At 42.6% G+C, this 23,550-nt stretch overlaps 1 protein-coding gene across 1 annotated transcript in view; it reads left to right on the top strand.

The window, feature by feature from the left end:
- TRPM8 (transient receptor potential cation channel subfamily M member 8) overlaps positions 1-23,550 on the top strand; it is a 68,267-nt gene that overhangs the window by 8,750 nt on the left and 35,967 nt on the right. The window contains exons 3-11 of the mRNA XM_067548657.1: positions 818-974; positions 4,672-4,849; positions 5,914-6,086; positions 7,135-7,309; positions 9,175-9,242; positions 14,424-14,621; positions 19,296-19,398; positions 21,529-21,647; positions 22,650-22,940. Coding sequence (XP_067404758.1) covers positions 818-974; positions 4,672-4,849; positions 5,914-6,086; positions 7,135-7,309; positions 9,175-9,242; positions 14,424-14,621; positions 19,296-19,398; positions 21,529-21,647; positions 22,650-22,940 — 1,462 coding nt within the window. The remainder of the gene's footprint in view (positions 1-817; positions 975-4,671; positions 4,850-5,913; positions 6,087-7,134; positions 7,310-9,174; positions 9,243-14,423; positions 14,622-19,295; positions 19,399-21,528; positions 21,648-22,649; positions 22,941-23,550) is intronic.

Genomic DNA, 23,550 nt, shown 5'->3' with positions numbered 1-23,550 from the left:
TTTTTTTCCCTATTTTCTTTCAATCTATCTGGGCGATGAATGCCAAGATCTGTTGAGATGATCCTGGGACCTAGTCATTGGGAGTCTTCAAGTCATAAGCCTCAGATAGGGAAGGTACTTAATTTAAAGTTGGCATCGTCAGGCATATAGTGGGATTTAGCATGGAAGCAAATGTTATGGTGTTAGCGCGCTAATATGGAGACCATCAGAAAGGCACGAGTAAACTGTGCTTCAGTCTGGCTAAAGCAGAGCAATAGGAAGATCTATTTGAAAATCCCTCATTGTATAAGCAAGAAACAGATCAGAGCCCCTCTGATACGGAGCAGATTAGGTGTTCACAAATGCTTGATTTTGTACTTTCATTAGCTGAGGTCTTTCTGCAATGTTGCTAAGGTCATACAGTTAAAACACTAAAGATATCTCTTTTTGGGTAGATCCATGACACTGATACACTCGAGCGAACACGTTCTGAAGTATTAGTTTCCTTCAGTCTCCATTTCCTACTTGCTCACACCTCGACTGTAGATGTCACACTTCACCTCTGGCCTTGTGAATCTTTCTGTCCAAGCTCCATGACTACTCAGTTTTGTTGAACAAAACTTTAAATTCCCACTTAGAAGTACCCTATTTATTGGAGAATAAATTGTAACATTATAGTCACATTGTGTGTAACCAACCTGCTTGTCAAATACATGTGGAAAAGCTGCTCACCTTTCCCAATTGTCATTATGCTATTAGTCACTGAAAGAGACGAGTATTTGTGTTGTCTGGGCAAAAGATAGTAATCCGCTTTTTTTTAATTCACTCTTCTTGACAGGGACAACTTGTGTAAGTGTGGATATTCCAAAAGTCAACATATAGAGGGGACGCAGGTAAATAACTGTGAGAAATGGAATTATAGGAAGCACACAAAAGACCTTCCCACTGATGCTTTTGGTGACATTCAGTTTGAAAATCTTGGGAAAAGAGGAAAGGTGAGTGACTGCTGAGCTATCACCATGTATTTTAACTCCATCCTGTCCATAAATGGCTTTTTATCCTGTGACTTTTTGCGTTAGGCTTCATAAAATAAATTCAGAATAATTAAAAAGAAGCCAAAACAATAAAAGGGGGGGAAAAAAAGATGCTTATATTTTTTTCAAACACAGGAACATCAAGTTAGTCACCTAAATAAGCAATCTGATTTTTCAGGCATTTATAAGTCCACAACACCTTCCACTGAAGTTGGTGAAAACTGCTGGGTGCTGAGCATTTTGGAAAATTGGCTATATAGTTAGGGCATAACAGCTTTTCAAAACAAAATTGACACATTTTAATGTTGGAAAAGAGGGTTAAATAAACTTATTTTTCTGCAAAAAAAAAAAAAAAAAAAAAATCTGAAATTATTTGAACTGAAACTATTTTTGGGGGGGAACATTGGTTTTGAAATTCTTATTTTTCCCCTTTATCACAATTAACTGCTTACCCCCTGAAGAAAGTTGGAGAGTCAAAAATGGATTTTTTTCTCCACCTTACCACATTTTTAACCACTTCCCCTCCACATGTAGGTGGGTTTAAAAAAAAAAATTAAAAGGGGAGGAAACCTTAAAAGAAAACACAAAACAAACACACACACACACACACACACACACACACACACACAATTCAAAAATAGAAACAAAACTTGTTTTGAAATGTTTTTCATTCAGTTTTAAATACAAAAATTCTGTGGAATATTGAAAAAATTTTGGTTGAAGAATTTCAATTGGGGTTTTTTCTTGCAAAGTTTCTTGCAGGGAAAATTCCCATTTTCCATGGAGCTCAATATAGCGTTAGGAGACTCTTTTGATGATCGTGTCCCTAGTATTGAATTTTCTGATGCCTATATCTGAAGACCTCTGAACACCTTAACCAAAAAAAAGTGGGTGGTGGGGGGAGAAGGGAGAAAGAAAGATGGTTAATTTTGTTCCGAGATGCTCAGGAACATGCTCAGTTTGTTAACTGAGGCCCTTGACTTCCCAACGTATAATACAATCAGCCCTAGCTTTATGCACAACTGAAAAAGAAACAAAAGAATTGCCAGTGAAGATAGGAATTCTGTTTTGAGTGGTAGCCGGAGATGCAGTATTGCAAAGAACCAGGTGATGGCAGTTGGAACAAGTGTTGGAAGAGGGCACTGAGGATCTATAAAGATCTGGGAGTGCCCCCAGTGGTCACTGTTAAAATGGAGCTATGGGTGCACAAAATCAATTGCCTTGAGCACATCCTCTAAACTGCAGGGAAGCCAGAGGGGAGCAAATTCTGCTTCTTCTCCGCACCTTGTTGTGATCTTTAATATACATGTGGTCCAGCATGTGGAAAGCTAGGTGCGTACATTCGAGTTTTCAAGTTCTAGTTCTCTTGCTAATCAGTAATGGGCCTGATCCCTTGTGCCCATGTGAAAGGGATTCTTAGCATGCAGATCTGTGTGTGAGATGACACCCGCCTCAAGGACAGCTCCCCCTCGCCCATTCAGCACTTTGTGTTGTCTAGAGGTGGATGCTATGTAGGCGGGGTAAAAGGTGAGCAGTGGTTGAAGTGACTTGGGGAAAAGAAGGTGGCTCCGGGGCAGGCCTGGCCTGGGAAGAAATAAAACATCATCCTTTCACACATCAGGGCAGGACAATAATACATCTCTCAGTGGCATTGGTGCCCTGTAGATTCCTCTTTAAGGAGGTTTCCAGGTAGCCATCAGCTGCAGAAGCCACGAGAGTCTGTCCAGCGTGCTCGAGGTATGCAGGGAGCTGGAGATGCTGTTGGGATATGGATGGTCGTGGCCTCCTGCTAATCCCCCATGTTTCTTGGAGTGTGAAGGCTGGTGCCATGGCCTTTTCTCTGTGCATGTGAACTCTGCTGCCTGATAAAATGATGCCATCTCCATGGGGGATCAGTTGATGTTGGACTAGATTTTTTTTTTTTTTTTTTTTTTTTTAAAAGCACAAATAGCCCTTTGGCCCCTAAATCTCCTTGGGAGTTAACAGAATTCAGTGCCATTTGTGCTTTTGAAAATTGGTCATTGCTTTGTTTTACTCCAAATGTGGTTGACAAAGTAGTGCAAATTATCTTTGGTTTGGGTTCCACGCCTGTACTTTGGTTGTAAAAGGGGCTGTCCCTGTTCTTTTTTTACCATGCCTAGCACAATGGAGTCCAGGTCCACAGCAGGGCTCATAGATGCTGCTGCCATCTAAATAATAGTGCATTAATCAACGTGCCTAACACCTGTGACAGTTTCATTTCCATCTTTTGCTGTCCCCAGAGGGGAGCATGAGTGCAGAGTGGTGGTTTTGTGGTAGGTTTTTAATATTTTTTCTAAAGTATGTGCACTGTGCGTGTGGAAGGGGCACATTGGAGCAGTGGGCCTTGTGCTTGGAGTGGAACGTGGTGAGGTTTGTGATGGGTCTTAGTTTATTCCACGTTTTGGGACCAGCCCCTGAGGAAGCCCAGCCTTCCTATCAGAAGGTTAAAGCTCGTCTGCATCGAAGTTCCATGGTGCCTGATGGCTGGATTTGTTGAACACAGTCTCCATCTCTTAAATAGCCTGGGCCCAAGCCATTAAATGCCTTCATGGGGCCATGAAGGTGACTCAGAGTTCAATGGGAAGCCAGTGTAGAGAGCGGAGACCAGGGCTGAGACCAGGACAGGCCATGTTGTTGAGGAGACATGCTGTTGGAGTTTCCTAAGGGCTGATGACTTCATACCCAGGTAAATCACAAGCAGAGAGAAGATCTGAATCTCCATCTGCTATCTCCCAGTCAAGATACTTAATCACCAGAAATCCTAGTTTTCCATGGAAAAAAAAAATTCTTTGGTTAAAAAAACTTGCACTTGGTGTTTCCACAATTAAAATGGAAATCTGCCCAGCGGGAGCCCTGCTGCCCAGGGCTGTCAGCCCCAGCCCAGCCAGATTCTTTGCAAATTGCACGTTTTTCCACAGCAAACAGTTTTCTAAGATCCTTGCTAATCAGCAGGCTGCAGAGCCATTCTCTTTGTTTGACCCAAGGAATATTTAAGAATTGATACAAGTGGAACAGCTTCAACAGGTGAGATTGGAAGCCACTCATCCCAAAATAGCATACAGCTTGGCGGTTAGGATGCTCACCCGAGAGGGGGATGAGGTGAGTTCAAGTCCCTGGTTCAGAGTGGGGATTCAAATATCCAAGGCAAGGGCCTTAACCTTGGGACTAAAGGGTAGAAAGGCAGGGAAAGGGGGATACATACTTATCTGAAGCTGACCTAGAAAAATCTTTTTCCCCAATCAAAACTAGTTGGGTCAAATACACAAATAGTTTCAGGTTGGCTGAAACTGCATTTTTTTTGGTGAATAAACTATTTGTTTGAAAAATTTAGCCCATCTCTATTCAGGAGTCCTAGGAGTGAGGAAAATACAGGCTATAAAATAAGCATTTGGAAAATGCAACTGGCCCTGATTCTCCATTGCCTTGCCCTTGCATGTTCATTTCCTCCTGTGCAATGTGGGTGCCAAATGTTACCTGATGTAAGCTTTTTGACACCAGTTTTGTATTTTGTCTAGATATAAATGACTGCATACAGGGCAAGGGAGTGGGGAATCAGGCCGTCCCTTTTTTGAGACCATATGGAATTACTCTGCCATTTATTGCTGCTAACCCTGCATCATGTTCTCTCTCATTGAAGTACATCCGGTTATCATGCGACACGGACTCCGAAAGGCTCTATGATCTGATGACTGAACACTGGCACCTTAAAACTCCCAACCTCGTCATCTCAGTGACCGGGGGAGCAAAGAACTTTGCACTAAAGCCACGGATGCGCAAGATATTCAGCAGGCTGATTTACATTGCCCAGTCCAAAGGTGAAAGGGGTGTCTGTGATGCCTTGCAGCTACTAAGTGTTAGTTTTTCCTCCACTGGGCTAATATGGTGTCTCTTGGTATGTCAGTATAATGGATAAACTGTGATGTTAGACACTAATATAGGGAAAGGAAAATAGATGATCAGGGAATATGCTTCGAGACAAATCCTGGTCCCACTGAAGTCCATGTGAGTTTTTTCATTGATTTGGCCGCAAAATGAATGAGGGCTTAATTTGGGGGAAAACGAGACACATCTTGGGGCAAGTCTATCTTTTTTGATGCCACTCTGAGTGCTCTTACACCTTTTACAATCATCTATGTAATTAATGCCTGTGAATTCAGTTGTAGCCTTTGGCACACAGAGTAGGATAACAGGAAAAGATAATCACTGTAATACCTTGCATTTTTTTAAAAAAAAATGGGCTAAAAAGTAACCTCTTTTTAAAGTAAATAGAGATCAACCAAGTGAAATACTTGGCTCTGTGAGTGCAATTGTCATTTAGCTGAAGTGAGATGTTAATATCTCAATTGGCTGGTTGATTAGCCTTCTGCCAAATAAGGCTGGTGGAGGGGAATAAGAAACTGGGAATAGTCAGCAGAGAGGCAGCGCTTTCTATTAGTGGTTGCCTACTTAGCCAATTCAGACAAGTATGGCCTAATGGTTTGGGGACAGGATGGAGAGCTGTCCTTGGCTTTGACAAGGTTGTCCTTTGTAGCTTTGGGTAAGTCTCATAACGTCTCTTCTTCCATATGATATAGGAAAAAACGGGAATTAACAGATCTCCTGTGATCTAGTGAGGATAAATGAGTTGGCTTACTGTCTTGAAGGTAAAGGGCCAAATTCCACACCACCTAGCCCTTTTCGTTGTCACTTGCATCGGTGCACAGTACTTCCACATCCAAGTGGTAGCCTCTTGCACCTATGTAACACAGGTTACGACTATGCAAGGTGCAGGACAGTGGAGAATTGGGGCTGACAGACGCACATTTCTATAGAGACCAGAACTGTTTGTGCACAGTAGTAGGTCTGTGGCTAAATTTCATTTGATACTTGCCATCTGCAGGGGCCTGGATTTTCACAGGCGGCACTCACTACGGACTGATGAAATACATCGGAGAGGTGGTAAGAGACAACACCATCAGTAGGAGCTCAGAGGAGAACGTGGTAGCTATCGGCATAGCAGCCTGGGGCATGATTTCCAATCGGGACAGTCTGATAAGAAGTAGCAATACTGAGGTGAGGAACGTATAGGGATGTCAAGGGGAGTCATGGGAAGCCAGTGAAAACCTACAAAACTGTGTCATGCTCCAACTAAATGCAGTCTCGGCAAATGCCTCACTGCTGTCCATCCACACCACTATCTGCACAGAGCCTGATGCTGTTGGCCTGTGATTTGGATGTGAGCTCCTACAGAACTCCTGCTGAGCTGTGTTGTAAAATCATCAGTGCCTAGTAAGGGTAATAGTCAAACAAATGAGATGCATTGCACTCACCAATGGTGCATTGGATTTTGGAAAAGATCTGCTGCTGAGACTCAGCCAGGAGAACTCACTGAGGGAAGGAATGCGGAGAGGCACTCAGGAGTACTTGCTAGAAATCTTCATAATGCAACAATATTACTGTATATGTTGGTAAAGGTTTGGCAGAAATTTCAGCTGAAGAGGAGGAAGGACAAACCAGCAAGTCTTATCCTACCTCTAATCTAAGAAATTTCTTACAGTATGTCAGCAAAATAGTGGACAAAGGAGATGACAAACTGGCTTTTTAAAAAACCCATTGACAAAACCCCTCACTAGGTAGCATTAAGGAAACAGTCTTGTGGCGAGGGGTAAAGGTCTGTCATGAATTAGAAACTGGTGAAAATGGAGGAGAAATGAATTGTTAATTTTCAACATGGCTTAGGAGGATTCAAAAATCACTAGACATCTGCATGGGTGACGAAAACATCCACAGTTTGTTATATAAGATAAAATTAGAGGCGGCGTAAACCCTCTCTCTCCTGGGCACGAGCCGATCGCATGGGGGAAAGGAAAAAATGTCCTCTGTGCACAGGTTATTCCCTACCTGAGTTACAAATGTCCTTGCAATTACCTCTGAAGCGGCTGGTGCTGGCCACGGGCTAGATGGAACTTTTCTCTAATCTGATATGGAAATTCTTATGTTCCTAAAAACTGGAAAATAGAAGAATGATAGTCGTGCCCCTCCCACTGACCTGTGTCCCCATTTCAAGTACTGCATGCACCATGCCCTTCCGATCTCAATGGAAACCTTTTGATGTTCCTAGGGGTACTATTCAGCTCACTACATAATGGATGACCTTAAGAGAGACCCATTGTATTGCCTGGACAATAACCACACCCATCTTTTGCTGGTTGATAATGGCACCCATGGACACCCCTCAATAGAAGCTAAGCTACGGACACAATTAGAAAAATACATTTCGGAACGCGTCATCCCAGGTTGGTGCCGCTCTCTGTCTTCAGATCTTTCTGCCTACGTGCTACATGGCTGGATGCTACTGAACACAAGAAGGGAGGAAACCAGCTTTCTCATGTTGCTATGCTATGGGTGACAAGTGTTTTGCTTACTAGCCTAGCAACAAAGAAGACTTCTGACGGCATACAGCCAATGCGATGCATGGTGATTTGTGTGTATTTCAAGGAGAACTTGCTTCTTATGGGTACAGATAAGTAGGGCATAGACATATCTGCAGTAATGTATTTGAGGTTCACCACAGAGTATGCTTTAAAGCCACACATGGCTTTAATTTTAATACATATGCTATTGGTTATCAACTAGTGTCCAACCTAGAAAACTCCTATTACACTAAGCCTTTTAGATGTAATTGTAGGCTCTATACTTGGACTTTCTAATGCTCAAATTTACATCTGTGTTAATGTCCATCAGCCTAACTTCTCAATTAACTTATTCCTTTAATAATTACTTACATAAATCTACCTACCGTGTGTGTGTGTGTGTGTGTGTGTGTGTGTGTGTGTGTGTGTGTATGGATATATTTGTGTGTGGGTATATAATACAAACACAGGTCATGGTAGGTAGATTTAGAAAAGATCTGGGACTTTGACATAGGCACTCACAGCTGGACAGCCCCAAATTCCAGTAGAGATTGAAATCTGAACCCACGTATGAATTTTTCAGGGAACCCACTCTGTTCTAGAATAATTCAAAACCTTGAACTCAAGCAACCTCAAACTTTTGTGTGTTTAAATGTAGACCTAAATGGACAGCTCAGCCCTATCTATCATTTTATAGCACAGGTTGTGCCTCTATGCACAGCCCTGGCCAAGGAGTGATGTGTATATATAATCTGTACAGACTCATGAGTAACATTGGGCCTCTGAAGCATAATTCCTCCTCTGCTGCCTTTGGATACTAGGCAATACACTGCTGCAGTCATTATGGGGCATAGCGTGTTCCTTACCTCACGCTGTTAGGCCTCCACCCATCCTGTCCACTACGTGTCTTTTCTGGCTGACTTACTCATGGGGGAAATTAAGGACACTCAGTTCCTGCTCCTTCCCCACTCCACATGGCTGGGGCTGCGTTCCAGAGAAGCCCTAATACACCTGCTCCTCCTATGCAGGTCCATTAGACCTAGCCACAGTCTAGTAGGGAGATCAACTCCCTTATAGCGCAAGAATGCAGGATCAAAGCCCTGGCAGAAGGGTTAATTATTGCTCTTTAAAGTTATTGCACTGCATTAAATCTTACTCAGTGTTGAGACGTGATAAAATGGCAAGAGTTGGCATGATGTTTGGTATTTCTTAAAGCCCCTGCTCCTGGACTCATGTGATTATGGTAGAATCTCCCTTACTTTTATTTTACTGACAGCTAAGTGTCTAGCCCTGATATTTGCAAGGAGAAACTCTAAGAACTGAATCCTAAAGGGTCAGAAACAAGCAGGCAGATGAACTTTGGTCCCCTCAAAATCTTATCATATGATTATTTTTTTAAAGCACTGGCAATACTAATTCCCTAAGACTGTTAGCCGTGCTTTACTTCTGGAGAGGCTGCATCTCAGTGTTGGTGTCTGGCACTAGATTAGGCAAAACGTGTTAGTGAGGATAACTAAAGGTCACACAAAAATGGACAAGACAACTTGAAAAATAGTTTGGTTAAATCAGCTGAAAGCCAGGAATATGATACATGTGTGTAAAATATTATGAAAGCTAAATCCAATAAAAAAAAAATCAGCCCCCCAGAAACATAAATGTATAAAAGGTTGTAGCGAAGCATGAGAACAGCTCAAATACGTTGATGCTGCAAAGTGAGACCCTCCCTCCCTTGTTTTGGTATATTTCAGATTCTAATTATGGTGGGAAGATTCCGATTGTGTGTTTCACCCAAGGAGGAGGGAAGGAAACTTTGAAGGTAAGTCTGAAAATAAGTCAGAAAAATTAAATGTCCTGTGGTGTCTTGTCCAATTTTAATAGTACTCTAGGTGTGGCCGGTAGCAGCACCGAGCATTAAGGTTGCCTGATGCTTTTCATTATAAGACCCTGCTTTCAGTTGCATTTAACTTTTCCAAACATTGATGGTTTGGGCTAAAATTTTCCAGGCCTTGGGTCTGCCTCAGACTGAAATGTTTTAGAAAGTTTCAGCCAATATGGATAAGCTGTTTCTGAGAATGAGGCTAAGGGAAATCATTTCACAATGTTGAAAAACAAAACAAAACTCTGACCTTTTATTTGAGAATCTGTAGTGCATCATGCTTTGGGGAGAGACTTGGGATTTGCCTTTGTTAGAGATGTGCCTTTTGCTATCCACCCAAATTTGAAAAATCTTAGATCACACGTTATCAGTAGACTGTCTAGAGTTCAGCTACTAAATTCCCTGAAGATTCTATTTGCACTGGGCATGCTCCATGTCAAGCTCTTGCAGGACTTCCCTGCAATCGCAGCTCTGAGCTATGTTGTGCCTTGGTCCAGAACAGGGATCCTGTATCTCAGTGACCTGCCTGCTGGGCTCAGGCAACATGGAGGAGGAGGATGCTTGATTCACATGCAGAAGAGACCATGTCAGCCTGGGGTTGGGATCAGAAGGCAGGGAAGGGGTGGGGATCTAGGTACTGGGAATCTGTGTGTTGGGAGGAGAGGCAGAAGGGAGACAGATCTGGGGAGAAACTGAGTGAGAACTGAGACTGTTTGGTCTAGGCAAAGAGATGGAGAAGGAACTGAATGGAGTGCGAGGAAGAATTGATATTGGATGAGGGCCCCGGTGCGGGAGACTGGGATTCAGCTAATTGGGTGGCATGGGGGAAATAGGAGTGGGGAGACAGATTGGATGAGAAGCCAGAAGTGGGGGGAACTGCGACTAGCTGGGCAGGAAAGCTGGCACTGAATGGGAAAGTGGTCCAGTGGAAAAAATAATGTGTAATTAAAGACTCATCATAATGCCTAGGCTGCAATTAGGTTGCATAGGCAGTCCTAATTCTGGTATTTCCTAGATATTGAGTGCTTGATTTTTGCAATCCAAGGTGTTTGTAATGTGCTTTCTGTATAATGTATAACTATAGGCTGTGCGTCACTCGCGGCTGTAAAGCACCCTCTGTTGTTTTGGTATTTCAAGCAGCCATTGTTTGATGTGTTTCCAGCCATCAATGCTTCTCCTTTGCATTGTATCTCTCATACAAGAGTTGTCCCAAGTGTATTGCAAACAGTGTTTGCATTGGTTGGTTGTCAGAGCTAAGAAGGGGATGGTTACCTCAGCTTCTGCTGAACTAGAATAGGCTGCTGTGCTTTTTTTCTTCAGGGTGGAGGGAAGTCAGGAGGAATGGTGAAATTGGTGTAGTTACAGTGCTTCTGTCCATCTCGCTGCAGATCAGGATGCTTAGATGTTCTGACGAGTGCTTTGTACCAAAGTTCCCCCAGTGCTCTGGGGTTCCTGGGTCAGGCATACCATGTGCAGGTTTGCTACTAGAAGGTTCATGTCTAGTGTATATCACATCATGTTTGTAGGTACTACAGCGTGCACCTGATGGCAAGCACCCGCTTTGGTGAGACAGATAAACTCTTGTGCTAACTATCCGTCCTTCTACATACAGTGACTGCACCCATGCATTCCTTTGGAGCTGAGGATTAGCTGGAGGCTGATGTTGCAGCTTGGGTAGGAATTTGTTGCGGGAGCTCACCTGAATGGTTTGCAGCCAGCAGGTCATGCCAGTTGGCACAAATTTGGTCAGCTGCATTTGTATTTTCCCCATGTGGTCCACCAAGGGCATCTACTCTAGGCTCTTGGCCCCTCAGCAGTCACCTCTCTTGGGAGGAGGTGCAAGTCTCTCTCCCTCTTCCCTGGTGTTTTTTCAGGCTGCATAGCTCCCTGCCTCCACTGTGATATCCTCAGCAAGCCAGACTGCCTGATCAGGACAATGTTAGCACTTCACTTTTTCTGCAGCTGTAGTGGCCAGCCATTACAAGTACCACACAGCTCTTTCTAAACAAGCAGGGTTATTCTTAAGGTGACAGCATTATAGAGAATACATATTAAAACAATAAAACATCCTACACATGTTAAAAATCTTGCCAGATTCCCCTGCCCCCATCACCTCGCTACAGCAAGGGCTTTGGTGGGAGTCAGTCCTTCAAACCCCACCACGGGGTTTTTCTGTGGTTCTGGGTTCAGCTCAGCATTGGCAATAGGTTAGTCTCTCCTTTATGCAGCTTGGACCTTTGATCTTGAACAGTTACCAGTAGACCGTGGACCTCTCCTCAGGGCATAGCTTCAAAAGGCTGGGTTTTTGCATAATTGGAGATGAGAAATTTGCATTCACTGCCCTGTAGGGGTTCCCCAGGCAAACCACTTGACAGATCATCCAAAATGCCATTCTTGTCTGGCACATAGTTCAGTACAGTCCTTTGAAGTGCATAACCCTTCCCAGGGTTCACATCACATCCCCTCTGCATACGAACCCAGCCTACAATAATACCTAACCTTTGCATTTAATACAATGGACTCCAGAGATACTTCAACTTAACACACAGGTTTTCAAGGATATTGCAGGAAATGGCTAAATCCGTATCACCAATGTGTCTGAGAGTCTCACCAAATGTAGGGCATTGCAGTCAATGCTCTGCAGTGCCAGGAGAGGATACCAAGGCTACAGGTTTGTACAGTAACATCTGGTGCAGCATTGTAGCTAGTGTGGTGATTCATGCGGTGGAAATCTGTGCTGAAGGTTTAGGGTTCAAACCCAGCTGGTGATGGGGGAGATTGCTATGGTCACACAAAATAGAATTCATCTTAGTGCCTTAAAATTTGTGAGTTTATAACCTCATATCTGGGGTTGCATGAATGGCATGGACCATCTATAACAAGCTAGATTTTATTCCAGAGAAGTTATTGAAACATGGGTTGAGTTATTGACTCTTGTCAGGTCCAACTATAACCCAAGCTTTTCAAGAAGTGTTAATAAAATATAAGAAATTGAATACAACTAATCAAAGCTGATTACTACTTGTCTCCTTAGAAGAGGATTAGAAATGATGACCAATCTTGCTGCTACCAACACTCACTGAAATAATAGCTGACTTCAGTATAAAAACTTACCATGCCAATTAAACTTTGGTTATACTGATGATCATAATCCAATCAAAATCAATGCCAAAATTCATCTGTATAATTTCTTCACCAGTGTTAATCAATTTGTCAATGCCACACATAGATTGCAAAATATCAAAGTATGTCCCCAGAGTCACCAAGTGAATGATTTTTTTCTAATCCTGTTCTAATATTTCTGCATTAAATAGGCTTTACCCACCGATATTTGTATCTGGTTGCCATAAATTAACATCAATATTGAATTGCTTCAATACCCTCAGTTTTAATTTGAATCGTTAAAATTGTTCTCTATTCCTGAAGCAATATCAATTCATTTAACATCACAAACCAAATATTTTAAGGGCAACTTCAGGTTGCTCGGGGGGCTGAACTTTTAGGCACCCAAATTTAAAATATTGACCATGGTTTCTTCACTTATGTCTTTATGCATCATACAGAACAGTGACTCGAGCAAGCAGAATGAGTTCTACACTGTACTGAGTTTAAGGTCTTAACAAAATATAAGTAGTGTACTGTAAATATTAATCCTAAACCCAAGTAATTAACGCGCAAGGCATTCAAACTTCAATCAGATGCACAATTCTCAGTGTTTATTAACTTTGAAGAATAACTGGCTCATAATCCAGATAAGGGTCTGAGACAGTCTGACCAATTACTTGTCAGTGATGCTGGATTGTTGTCCATGTCTCAATTGTTACAGCTCATGGCTGGAGCATTCATCTCCAGAAGCAGATGAAACTTTGTTCTTGTTCAGGAAGGCATAGCAATAGTTTCCAAGCTGAGGACTTCTCCTGCTAAAAGAGACGGCTACTGAATACTCATGCTTGATAGGTCTTACGGATGTGGACAATTGGCAGAATCTGAGAGGGGACCATCCATTGGGATTGCTTGTAGCTTTTCTGATCAGAGACTGCAGTTTAAGCAGAAAAGAAATGAAAATCTTTCAGGCTCCTTCCTTATTTTAACTTGAGCTGTGCCCCACCTAGCAAAAGATCCTTGGTCCAATTGGCATGGAAAGTATACTGCTTCTGTTCTATATCTATTGTCCAATTGGAAGTTCTACTATGTTCTTGTAGGTTTTACTGCTTGAGGTTAACTTCTGTTCAATAAATCTGCCTTTTTCTCCCAAGTATTTTCAGATCACTGGTGAACTTTGTCTGCGCTGTGGTCATGTGCCTTTTTTTCTCCTTAGCATTCAGTAGAATAAGATTCCACTGGTTAAACTTCTGTTGCTAATGGCAGACTAAATGAAAACCACCTGCTGAGTATTAATTGGTGGATCTCTATGTGCTCTTTACAACATAGGGCTAACTGAAAGTATATAATGTCCTCATTTTGATGTTTGGTTAGATAAACTGAATTTCCTAATTCAGTTTAGCAACTGTCTGAGTAAAGTTGTTTGCTTGCACACAATGTATCTAGTGAATTTTTGTTAAATTAATAAAAATACAATCTTAAAAATATCATGTTCTGATATTTACAGTAATCACATGTGGATGTAAGAGTCTAGTTCCTCCACCTTCAGCAAATAAACTGGAGCCCGCTATACAGGTGGTCCTTCACTTGAGCAAGATCAATACCCCTAATTCAGGCAAGGATAACTTTAATGTCAGGCTGCTCAGATTTCCATTCCTCTGGATGCAGCGTTGTCAGATCTTGGGAATTCACTCTCCAGAGCGCAATTTCCTCCTACTTCTCTTGTTCCCTCTATTTACTCCTAAATTCACCCATCATGATCTTTGTCCCTGAACACCCAGACAACTCTCCATTGCCGTCTGCTCTTATTAAATTAGAGGCCACTATAAAAACACTGGCATTGTAATGTCCCTTGCTGGTAATAGCAAAAATATTGACTGGAGCTGGGGATTTCTGCAGTGCCTGCACACACACCATACCAAAAATTGTTTACTTCATTACTGAACAGTAAGCTTCAAATAGCTTGATCCTTTATTAATCATTGTTTTCTCTGTTCTGTCCCCCTCTGTTTTTTCCTAGGCTATCAATGTTGCCATCAAGAGTAAAATTCCCTGCATAGTGGTGGAGGGCTCAGGTCAGATTGCTGATGTGATAGCGAGCTTAGTGGAGGCAGAAGGCACTCTAGCCTCTTCATCTGTCAAGGAGAGACTGCTCAGATACCTGCCTCACACAGTTTCAAGACTCACAGAAGAAGAGACTGAAAGCTGGATCAGATGGGTAGGTGGATGCTTTGCCATAGTGTTGATGAGACAGAAGGGAGAGGGGGACCAGTGGAGAAAGGGCTACAATTAAGCACCGAAGTATTTAAAACATTTTAAAGAGCTTTCCTATAATAAATACCAAAACTTTTTCTCTCCTGATGCACATTTAGCCTGTGGAACTCACTGCTACAAGATACCTTTGAGGCCAAGAGTTTCTCAGGATTTAAAAAGATGGGATGCTTACATGGATAATGTGAACAGCAGTGGTTACTATAATGAGGATTAAAATGTAAAATACCAAGGTGCTTAGAGAAGGATGTAAACAGTCATGCTTCGGGGCTCAAGCCCACCTCTAATTAATGAAGGTTAGGAAGAAACTTCAACTAAGGGCAGGGTAGCCCATGACTACTTACTACGTGGTTCCTTACACCTTCATCTGAAGTGTCAGCTACTAGCTGCTTTTCTTGGCCGGATGCTGGACTAGATGAACCACTGATAGGTCTAAAAATGTAACTTTAAACAGGGAATCGTCATCAAGCAGGATTGTTTCCAGGGTGGTCCTGCAGGGATCGATTCTTGGCCCTGCACTATTTAACATCTTTATCAATGACCTGGAGGAAAATATAAAATCATCACTGAAAGTTTGCAGAGGACACCCGAATTGGGGGAGTGACAATGAACTGGTTGGGTCAGTGATTCAGAGTGACCTGGTGTGTGTTTTAACACAGCTAAATGTGAATATGCACATCTAGGAACAAAGAATGTGGGACATACTTACAAGATGAGGGGACTCTACCCTGGGAAGCAGTGACTCTGAAAAAGATTTGGAGGTGGTGGTGGATAATCAGCTGAACATGAGCTCCCAGCACGACCCTGTGGCCAAAAGATCCTGGGATGGATTAATGGGAATAGAATTATTAGGGTTGGAAGGGACCTCAGGAGGTCATCTAGTCCAACCCCCTGCCTGAAGCAGGGCCAACCCCAACTAAATGATCCCATCCAGGGCTTTGACAAACCAGGCCTTAAAAACCTCTCAGGATGGAGATTCTACCACCTCCCTAGGTAACCCATTCCAGTGCCTCACCACCCTCCTAGTGAAAAAGTTTTTCCTAATATCCAACTTAGACCTCCCCCACTACAACTTGAGACCATTGCTCCTAATTCTGCCATCTACTGCCATTGAGAATAGCCTAGCTCCATCCTCCCTGGAACCCGCTTTCAGATAGTTTGTCCATTGTATCCCCCAGGTCCTGTTCTGCAGAACGGCTGCCTAGCCAGTCGGTCCCTAGTCTGTAGCAGGGCATGGGATTCTTCCATCTTAAGTGCAAGACTCTGCACTTGTCCTTGTTGAACCTTATCAGATTTCTTTTGATCCAATCTTCCAATTTGTCTAGGTCACTTGATATCCTATCTTTACCCTCCAGCATATTTACCACTCCCCCAGCTCAGTGTCATCTGCAAACTTGCTGAGGGTGCAATCTACTCTATCCTCCAGATCATTAATGAAGATGAACAAAACCTGCCCCGGGGCACTCTGCTTCTTATCGGCTGCCAGCTAGACACGGAGCTGTTGATCTCTACCTGCTGAGCCCCATGATATATCCAGCTTTCTATCCACCTTTAGAATCCATTCATCCAGCCAACCCATACTTCTTTAATTTGCTGGCAAGAATACTGTGGGAGACCATATAAAAAACTTTGTTAAAGTCAAGATATATCAGGTCCACCACTTTCCCCACATCCACAGAGCCAGTCATCTTATCATAGAAGGCAATCAGGTTGGTCAGGCATGACTTTGTCCTTGGTGAATCCATGTCGACTGTTCCTGATCACCATCTTCTCTTTCAAGTGCCTCAAAATGGATTCCTTGAGGACCTGCTCCAGGAGTTCTCCAGTGCCTCCAGTATTCCAGAATTTCAAGTAGGAGTAGAGAGGTTATTTGACTTCTCTCTTTGGTACTGGTGTGACTGCTGGAATACTGTGTCCAGTCCTGGTGCCCACAGTTCAAGAACCATGTTGATAAATTGGAGAAGGGTCAGAAGAGACACAAGGATGCCTGAAAGATCAGAAAATATGCCTTATAGTGAGAGGCACAAAGAGCTCAATCTATTTAGTTTAACAAAGAGAAAGTTAAAGGGGTGACTTGATTAGTTCATAAGTACCTACATGGGAACAAACATTTAACAATGGGCTCTTCAGTCTAGCAGAAAAAGGAATTTGAAGCTGGACAAATTGAGACTGGAAATAAGGCATACATTTTAAAGGAGAGTAATTAATCGTTTGAACAATTGACCAAGAGTCATGCTGGATTCTCCGTCAGTGATTACTTTTAAATCTGGATTAGATCTTTTTCTAGAATATGTGTTCTAGGATTTATTTTGGGGCAGGTCTCTAGCATATTTTATAAAGAAGGTTGGACTAGATGATCACAGTGATCCCTTCTGCTCTTGGAACCGATGATCTGGTGAGCATGGCAGCTCCTATATAAACTTGGTAAAGAAGAAAAATGATGGGGTCTGGGGTGACTGACACAAGCATTCATTAAACGAGCACTATAACTACTCCATGTCTCAGATCTGAAACATCTGTTTTTTTTCCCATAGACTTTCTTATTGCAACAAGCTTAATGTGTTGAATTTATAACATTGCCTATGTTTTTTCACTTACTTTCACTTCCTGTCAAACTTAATAGTGCCACGAACAAGTTCCCCCTTCCCTTTCTCGACTGGGCTGTAGCTAACAATATGAAGTTGGCATGCACAGTGGCCGATCTTTCATCAGAGCAGTGCACCACAGATAACCATCTCCTGCAGTAGGCATGATCCTCTGTCATGTATGAGCTCATTAATACTGTTCATTGGGTGCAGATAAAGATTTAAGATTGTCCTATATCAGCAGGTTTGCTTTTCCCTTGCTACTTTGACATGAGAGAGAGCCTCCGGGCCCTAGGCATCACTATAGCATGGTTTGCGTGGCTTATGCCTGCCTGCCATGGTGCTGCAGGGGTTGGGAGTGCTGCTTCTGCAGTGCTACCAGCTTGGAGATATTGGCTTGGTAAAAATCTGATTCCCTTGCCACCTAACCAGCAGTCTGAGCTGTTTCAGCTGCATTTCTACAATCTTTAATTGTGGTAGGGAAAACTGAGCTGATGGAAAAACCTTAATGCTTAGTTCTTTTAAGAAATTTATTGCACAACAGCCCGCAGACTCAAGCAGCCATCATCATGAGATAATTGGCTTTCTCAATTTCTTTTCCCAGTGCTTGATCCCAGGCTTCCCTCGTTTCTCAGTTGGTCAATTATCTTATGCTCATGATCATCTTGGTGGGGAATGATTGCTCATTAGAACATCTGTTAAAATTCCTAAGTTAAGCTTATGGAAAATGTTCCATTACTTTCTGTATTGTATGTTTATTTTTTTTCTTCCTAGCCTCATTTCATCATGATTTTATTTTTTTTTAAATAATGCCCTGTAACATATTCTTTAGAAATCTTGGCATTACAGTCAAGCCACAAAACTCTAAACTCTTGCAATGGCTATTGAATACCATTTACAATTCTGTGCTGTTCTGGGAATGCCACAATGGGGGGAATAAATCTTTCTATATAGGCTGCTGCATTGTTCTGCAGAGGATGTGTCCCAGGGCTTATGCATTTCACAAGATGATGGAGCAAACTACCTGTTCATCTTGTGCAATATCGTCTTTAAAACATCCTATATTGGTTACGATTAAAGGAAAGTGTAAACCTTTTATGATGCACCAAATTGTGCAATACCATCCCAGTGGTGGCAGATGTGGAAATTTATTCTTGAACCTAGCTCAAGACTATGCTGAGAAGCGAGAGAACTGATCGCTATGATGGATTCTTAGTAGGTGGGATGCAGTTACAGTGATGTGGCATGTAATCTGCAGGTAAGAATAAAACTGCATCTTTGGCCAGAAAAATAAAAAGCATGATCCATGATCTAAAACTCCCATTCAGAACTGAACACGGGAGTTGCCTGAAAGTTCGATCTAGATCTTCATTTCACATCTGACCCTGTATATTTATTGTTGGATGAACCAAAGCCTGGAATCCAAACACTCTGAGTTTGAGGACATTGGCAGTCGAGTTCTGGATCTGCATCTTGTGCATGTTGGAATCATTTCTACTTTTTCATGTGCCTCTGCTTCTCTTGGTTCATTCAGAAGCTGAAAGTGTAAACAAAAATAATTTCATTACAATCCCTCACACTTCCAACTTGCCAAAAAATGAAATTTCATAAAGCCTGGGGCTGAGAGAACATGAGCACTGCTTTTTGACCAACCAAAAGGGCCAAATAAACTCTTCCTCAACATATAAACTTCTAGATGTTAGCTTGGCATTGGCACCATCAAAATATTTGAGCTTTGTTGATTGGTAGTTTTTAATTTAGTGAGAATGTGCCTAATTGGTCATTTTCTGCATGTAGGGTCATATGAAATTGCCATATGTTAAAGGACATTAATCTTAATGTCTTTTATTCGTACTACTGTGAGTTTATTAGAAATAAATAGCTGGAATTCTTATTTTATATTTTAACTATGTATAGGGAGAGGACTTTAGATAAACAGCTCTGTGAATAATACTGTGTGATGGGACATGAGCAGATAAACCAATACATTCCGGGATAGTTTTTAAAACTGGACTTCTCTTTTTTTTTTTTTGTAGATAAAAGAAATTCTTGAAAACCCTCATCTACTAACTGTTATTAAAATAGAAGAAGCTGGAGATGAAATTGTGAGCAATGCCATTTCATTTGCTCTGTATAAAGGTGAGTACTGGCCCTTCTCCCATTGACTTTAACTTCACTTTGCTCTTAGAAAGGTAGAAGGATGGTCCAGTAGTTAGGGTACTAGCTTAGGAATCTGGATAGCTGGGTTCAATTCCCTACACGAGTGTGCCTGTGCCTCTGCTCTCCATCTGTACAACAGGGCTGACAGCCCTGCCTCTTCTCATCAGGGTATTGTGAAAATAAAAGCATTAAATGTCATGGGGTGCTCAGATATTACACTAATGGGGGGCATGAAAAAGGCTGGCGAGCCATGGGTGCGAGAAAACTTTGACGGTCAATGATGAGGTGATGGTCACTGAATAGTTCCTCTTGCTAATGCTCAGTCAATGCATGGTGCTACCGGATTCCTTTATTCTTTACCTGCAAACTCCATATAATCACCGCAGTGAGATGCGCTGGGGCCTGATTCTCCTTACAGTCCCACTAGTGTATAAGTTAAACTCTATTGATTTTACACCACTGTGAATGGAGAATGGGGCCCTGTCTGAGGTCTTCCCCAATGCTACCAGTCCCTAGGCTCTAGGAAAGGTTTTGACTTCGTTGATCAGATTGGGGCCTTTGACTGCTGAGTAGCAACCAGAGAGGGGACCCAGAGATTTGGAGCTATATTAACTCATCTGGTGGGTCAGTGCTCTGAGGCCTGGTTGCTCCCTTCTCCCTTCCCATAACCTCTCCCACACTCTGTACAGTCCCTTCTGCGTGGCACACCCATGGAGGAATTTTCATGGGTTACTGGGTGCAGGTTGGTGTCAGAGAGGCAGCACTTCCCCCATTCCATATGGGCAGAAAAGTCCATTTGTGGTTCTTTCACATTCCAGGGTGCAGTCCAGGCCTGTGAGGGGTTGTTGCTACCTGCCCTATAATTATGGGTGCCTTAAATGCTCTGCGGCTGTGGCTCACAGCCTGGCCACCAGCAGAGAAACATACAGTTCCCTGGCTGTCTGTGTGCTATGCAGCCCTGGTTCAGCACTGCCTACAATATCCCCACCCTGAGTCTTCATTAGGACTCGGTGATCTCAACACACTCCCAGTCCTGAATTTCCCCTGAAATGTCCAGCCTCTCCGAGAATGCTCAGAGGAGTACTGAGGTCTGTTGTGCCTCTAAAGAGACACAAGCACAGCAGCTTGTTGGTTTAATTGGAGTTAATAACCACTTCTAGTCAAATACGGTCCTGGGTTGATTTAAAATAAAAGTAAAACAAGTTTATTTAATCAAAAAGAGATTTCAGGTGAGTTCAAGTGTAAGGTGAGAATGCTTAACCAAATAAAAATGAAAAATATTTCCTAGCAACCAAGACTTAATGAAACTATAGTCTTAGTTCACGTTAACTTTCTTGCCATACTTCCTGTCAGCAAGATGGCCGACCACTCCCTTAGTCAGGTTACCCACCCAAACTGCTGGGTTCCTTTATCGTTGTCGGTGTAAGATAACTTGGGGTTCTTTGCTCCTCTCTTCCATTCAACTGAACTATTGAAATATGCCCTTCTCAAAGTAGTGTCCTTGTTGCGGGGTTAGGTGCCATGGAGTCTGATGGAAAAGGTTCCATGCTGGTTTCTTCCTTGATGGTGCTTTATACAATGCAAATTGATCTGTCCTTGCATCTACTGTTATGCCAACGAATGGCTACTTGACTATGATTATCAATTGGCTGTGATTGCATCTGCCTTGGCCTTTCCTTTGTCTGGAAAAAGACGTGTTTGCCCACTCCCCAAACTTGTTAGGTTCAAACACATTTCCTTCACATTTGTACAGTTGTTTGGGAGTTTAATGTACATAGACTATGCAAGAACGTTAATTGTCAGTGTGTCATTGACATAGGTGAATTGAGGCATGCTGAACTGGTCAGGCCCTCTGAAACACTCTACTTGGTACCTGTGAGCCCCTTGCCTCTGGCACTGGGATGCACACAGACTCCCTGGTCTATACGCACCACGTGTTTTAAAATGTGGACAACGACCAAAGCCCTGTTAAAGCTATAAGTGAGTCTCAAAACAGACAATAGAGGCTTCTTTTGTGGCTGAGAGGGAGAAAGAGCTAGGGATGGTAGAAAATATGCCAAGGTGCTCTCCAGTCTCTAGTCGTTACTTAGGTGTCTCTTCCTCTTACAGCCTTCAGTACCAACGAACAGGACAAAGATAACTGGAATGGGCAGCTGAAACTGCTGCTGGAGTGGAACCAGTTGGACCTGGCCAGTGATGAGATCTTCACCAATGACCGCCGCTGGGAGGTAGAGTCAAAGATTGCACCTTGGCATAACTAGTGGGGTTGGGGGAGACAAGGAGTGAAATTCTTACTCGCACCATTTACATAGGCATTGCTTTTCTGATTGATGTAAGTCAAGATTCCATTCCTGCCCGTTCTGATGTGAGCAGAATGTATAGGTGTGCCCTCCACACATCAAACACACTAACCTATCAGATTAATTGCTATTATGACATGAGTGTCACAGCTTACCTTGGTATGAAATATACCATTACTTCAGGTAGGTTACTCAACTGCTTGGAAACATGTCTCAACCCAGTTCCTTATCAGCCACAAGGGGTGGTGGTTCTGTTAGTTGACGATAACTGATATTTTTTTTGCTATCTGAGCAGAAGTCAAGGTTTGAAAGAACCACCCTGTCTAGAAGTGGACCCTGTGAAGTCAGATTTGACCATCTGGGGGCAGTGTGCCAAAGCCAGAAATTAGCTGTGTGGCCAGTGTTGTCAGGACCTACTCTATGGCCAAATACCAGGCTTTATAGTCTCTGTGTCTGTCAATGCATGTAAAAGAGAGAAGAAAAATATCCAAAGGGTAGACGTGGTTGTTAGTCAAGTGTTAACCTGAAACATCGTTAAAGCTCTGGAATAATAAGCCCTATTCTATTCTGCTTTACCAGTGCCAGCCCTGTTGTTTATGGGGTGGAAGTGATGCTTAAAGTAGAATCTTGCTGGGGGTAGCAGTTAGTGTTCGTTTTTACAATGTTAAGACATTTTAATATGGAAATTCTTGATGATGCCTATACATAGAATGCCAAAGTGTGCTTATTTCAGTCACTTTCCAAACCATGGCCATGGCTGGATTCTGGAGGAAATGTGGATCAAAGGCAAAATGTGACCCACATTATCCGTAAAAAAAACATGAGAGCAACAGCGGAGAGAGAGGAGCCAATGGGTGACCTAAGAATTCTGCTCAGCCATCCGCTGCTGACCTCGTGGTAATATCTGAGTTTTCTCTTGTTTTCTCCCAGTCTGCAGACCTTCAAGATGTCATGTTTATAGCTCTTATAAAGGATAGGCCCAAATTTGTTCGTCTGTTTCTGGAGAACGGCTTGAACCTGAGGAAGTTTCTCAGCAATGAGGTCCTTACAGAGCTCTTCACCAACCACTTCAGCAGCTTGGTGTTTAAGAACCTGCAGATTGCTAAGAACTCCTACAATGACGCACTTCTCACATTTGTGTGGAAGATGGTAGAGGACTTCCGAAGAGGCCTCAAAAAAGAGGATAAAAATAGCCGGGATGAGACCGAAATAGGGCTGTTGGTAAGTAACCAACAAGTTGGTCTGATCATGCATTCTTAGGTAGGAAAACAAGAATTGTTTTCTCTTTTGCCAGTATAGTAGTAATGAATTTGCATTTCAGTTGTTTAAAAAATGCTATCAGTTGTGCGTGGTGCAATGGCCTTTAACATACTGAGGCATTCCACATGTTCATCTGTGGTGTATATCCTTTGTTAAAATGCTAGCTGAATAAATTAGTCTGTCTGAGATAATGACAGTCTGGAATCATGACCCTCACACGCAGCAGTTTTAAAACATGTTCTAATTAAGACCTGTGAAGAACCCCAAATTCTTATCACTGAGGATGACAGTTTTCAATTGAGAATGGCTCAGTGAAGGAAAGAGGGAATTGTCTTTTACGTTACTGGGAAGAAAAGGTCTGAAGCATGATGGATTGGCCACAGCTGGATATAGGACACCAGAGTGTGTGTGTGTGGGGGGAGGGGTGGTACAGAGAAATAAAGTATCCTTATTTTTCAGGATGTGTGTAAAATGCAAACCTTCTCCCTCACCCCATGGTAGTGAGTCTCAGAGCCTAGGTCAACCAACTTGGGCTTGTGAGGCTCACTCTATGGGTCTGAAAATAGAAGTG

Source organism: Emydura macquarii, unplaced genomic scaffold (genome assembly GCF_026122565.2).
Source record: "Emydura macquarii macquarii isolate MOO-44397 ecotype Brisbane River unplaced genomic scaffold, CSIRO-AGI_Emac_v2 contig_1253, whole genome shotgun sequence".
Classification (NCBI taxonomy): Eukaryota; Metazoa; Chordata; order Testudines; family Chelidae; genus Emydura; species Emydura macquarii.
This window is presented reverse-complemented; position numbering and strand designations above follow the sequence as displayed.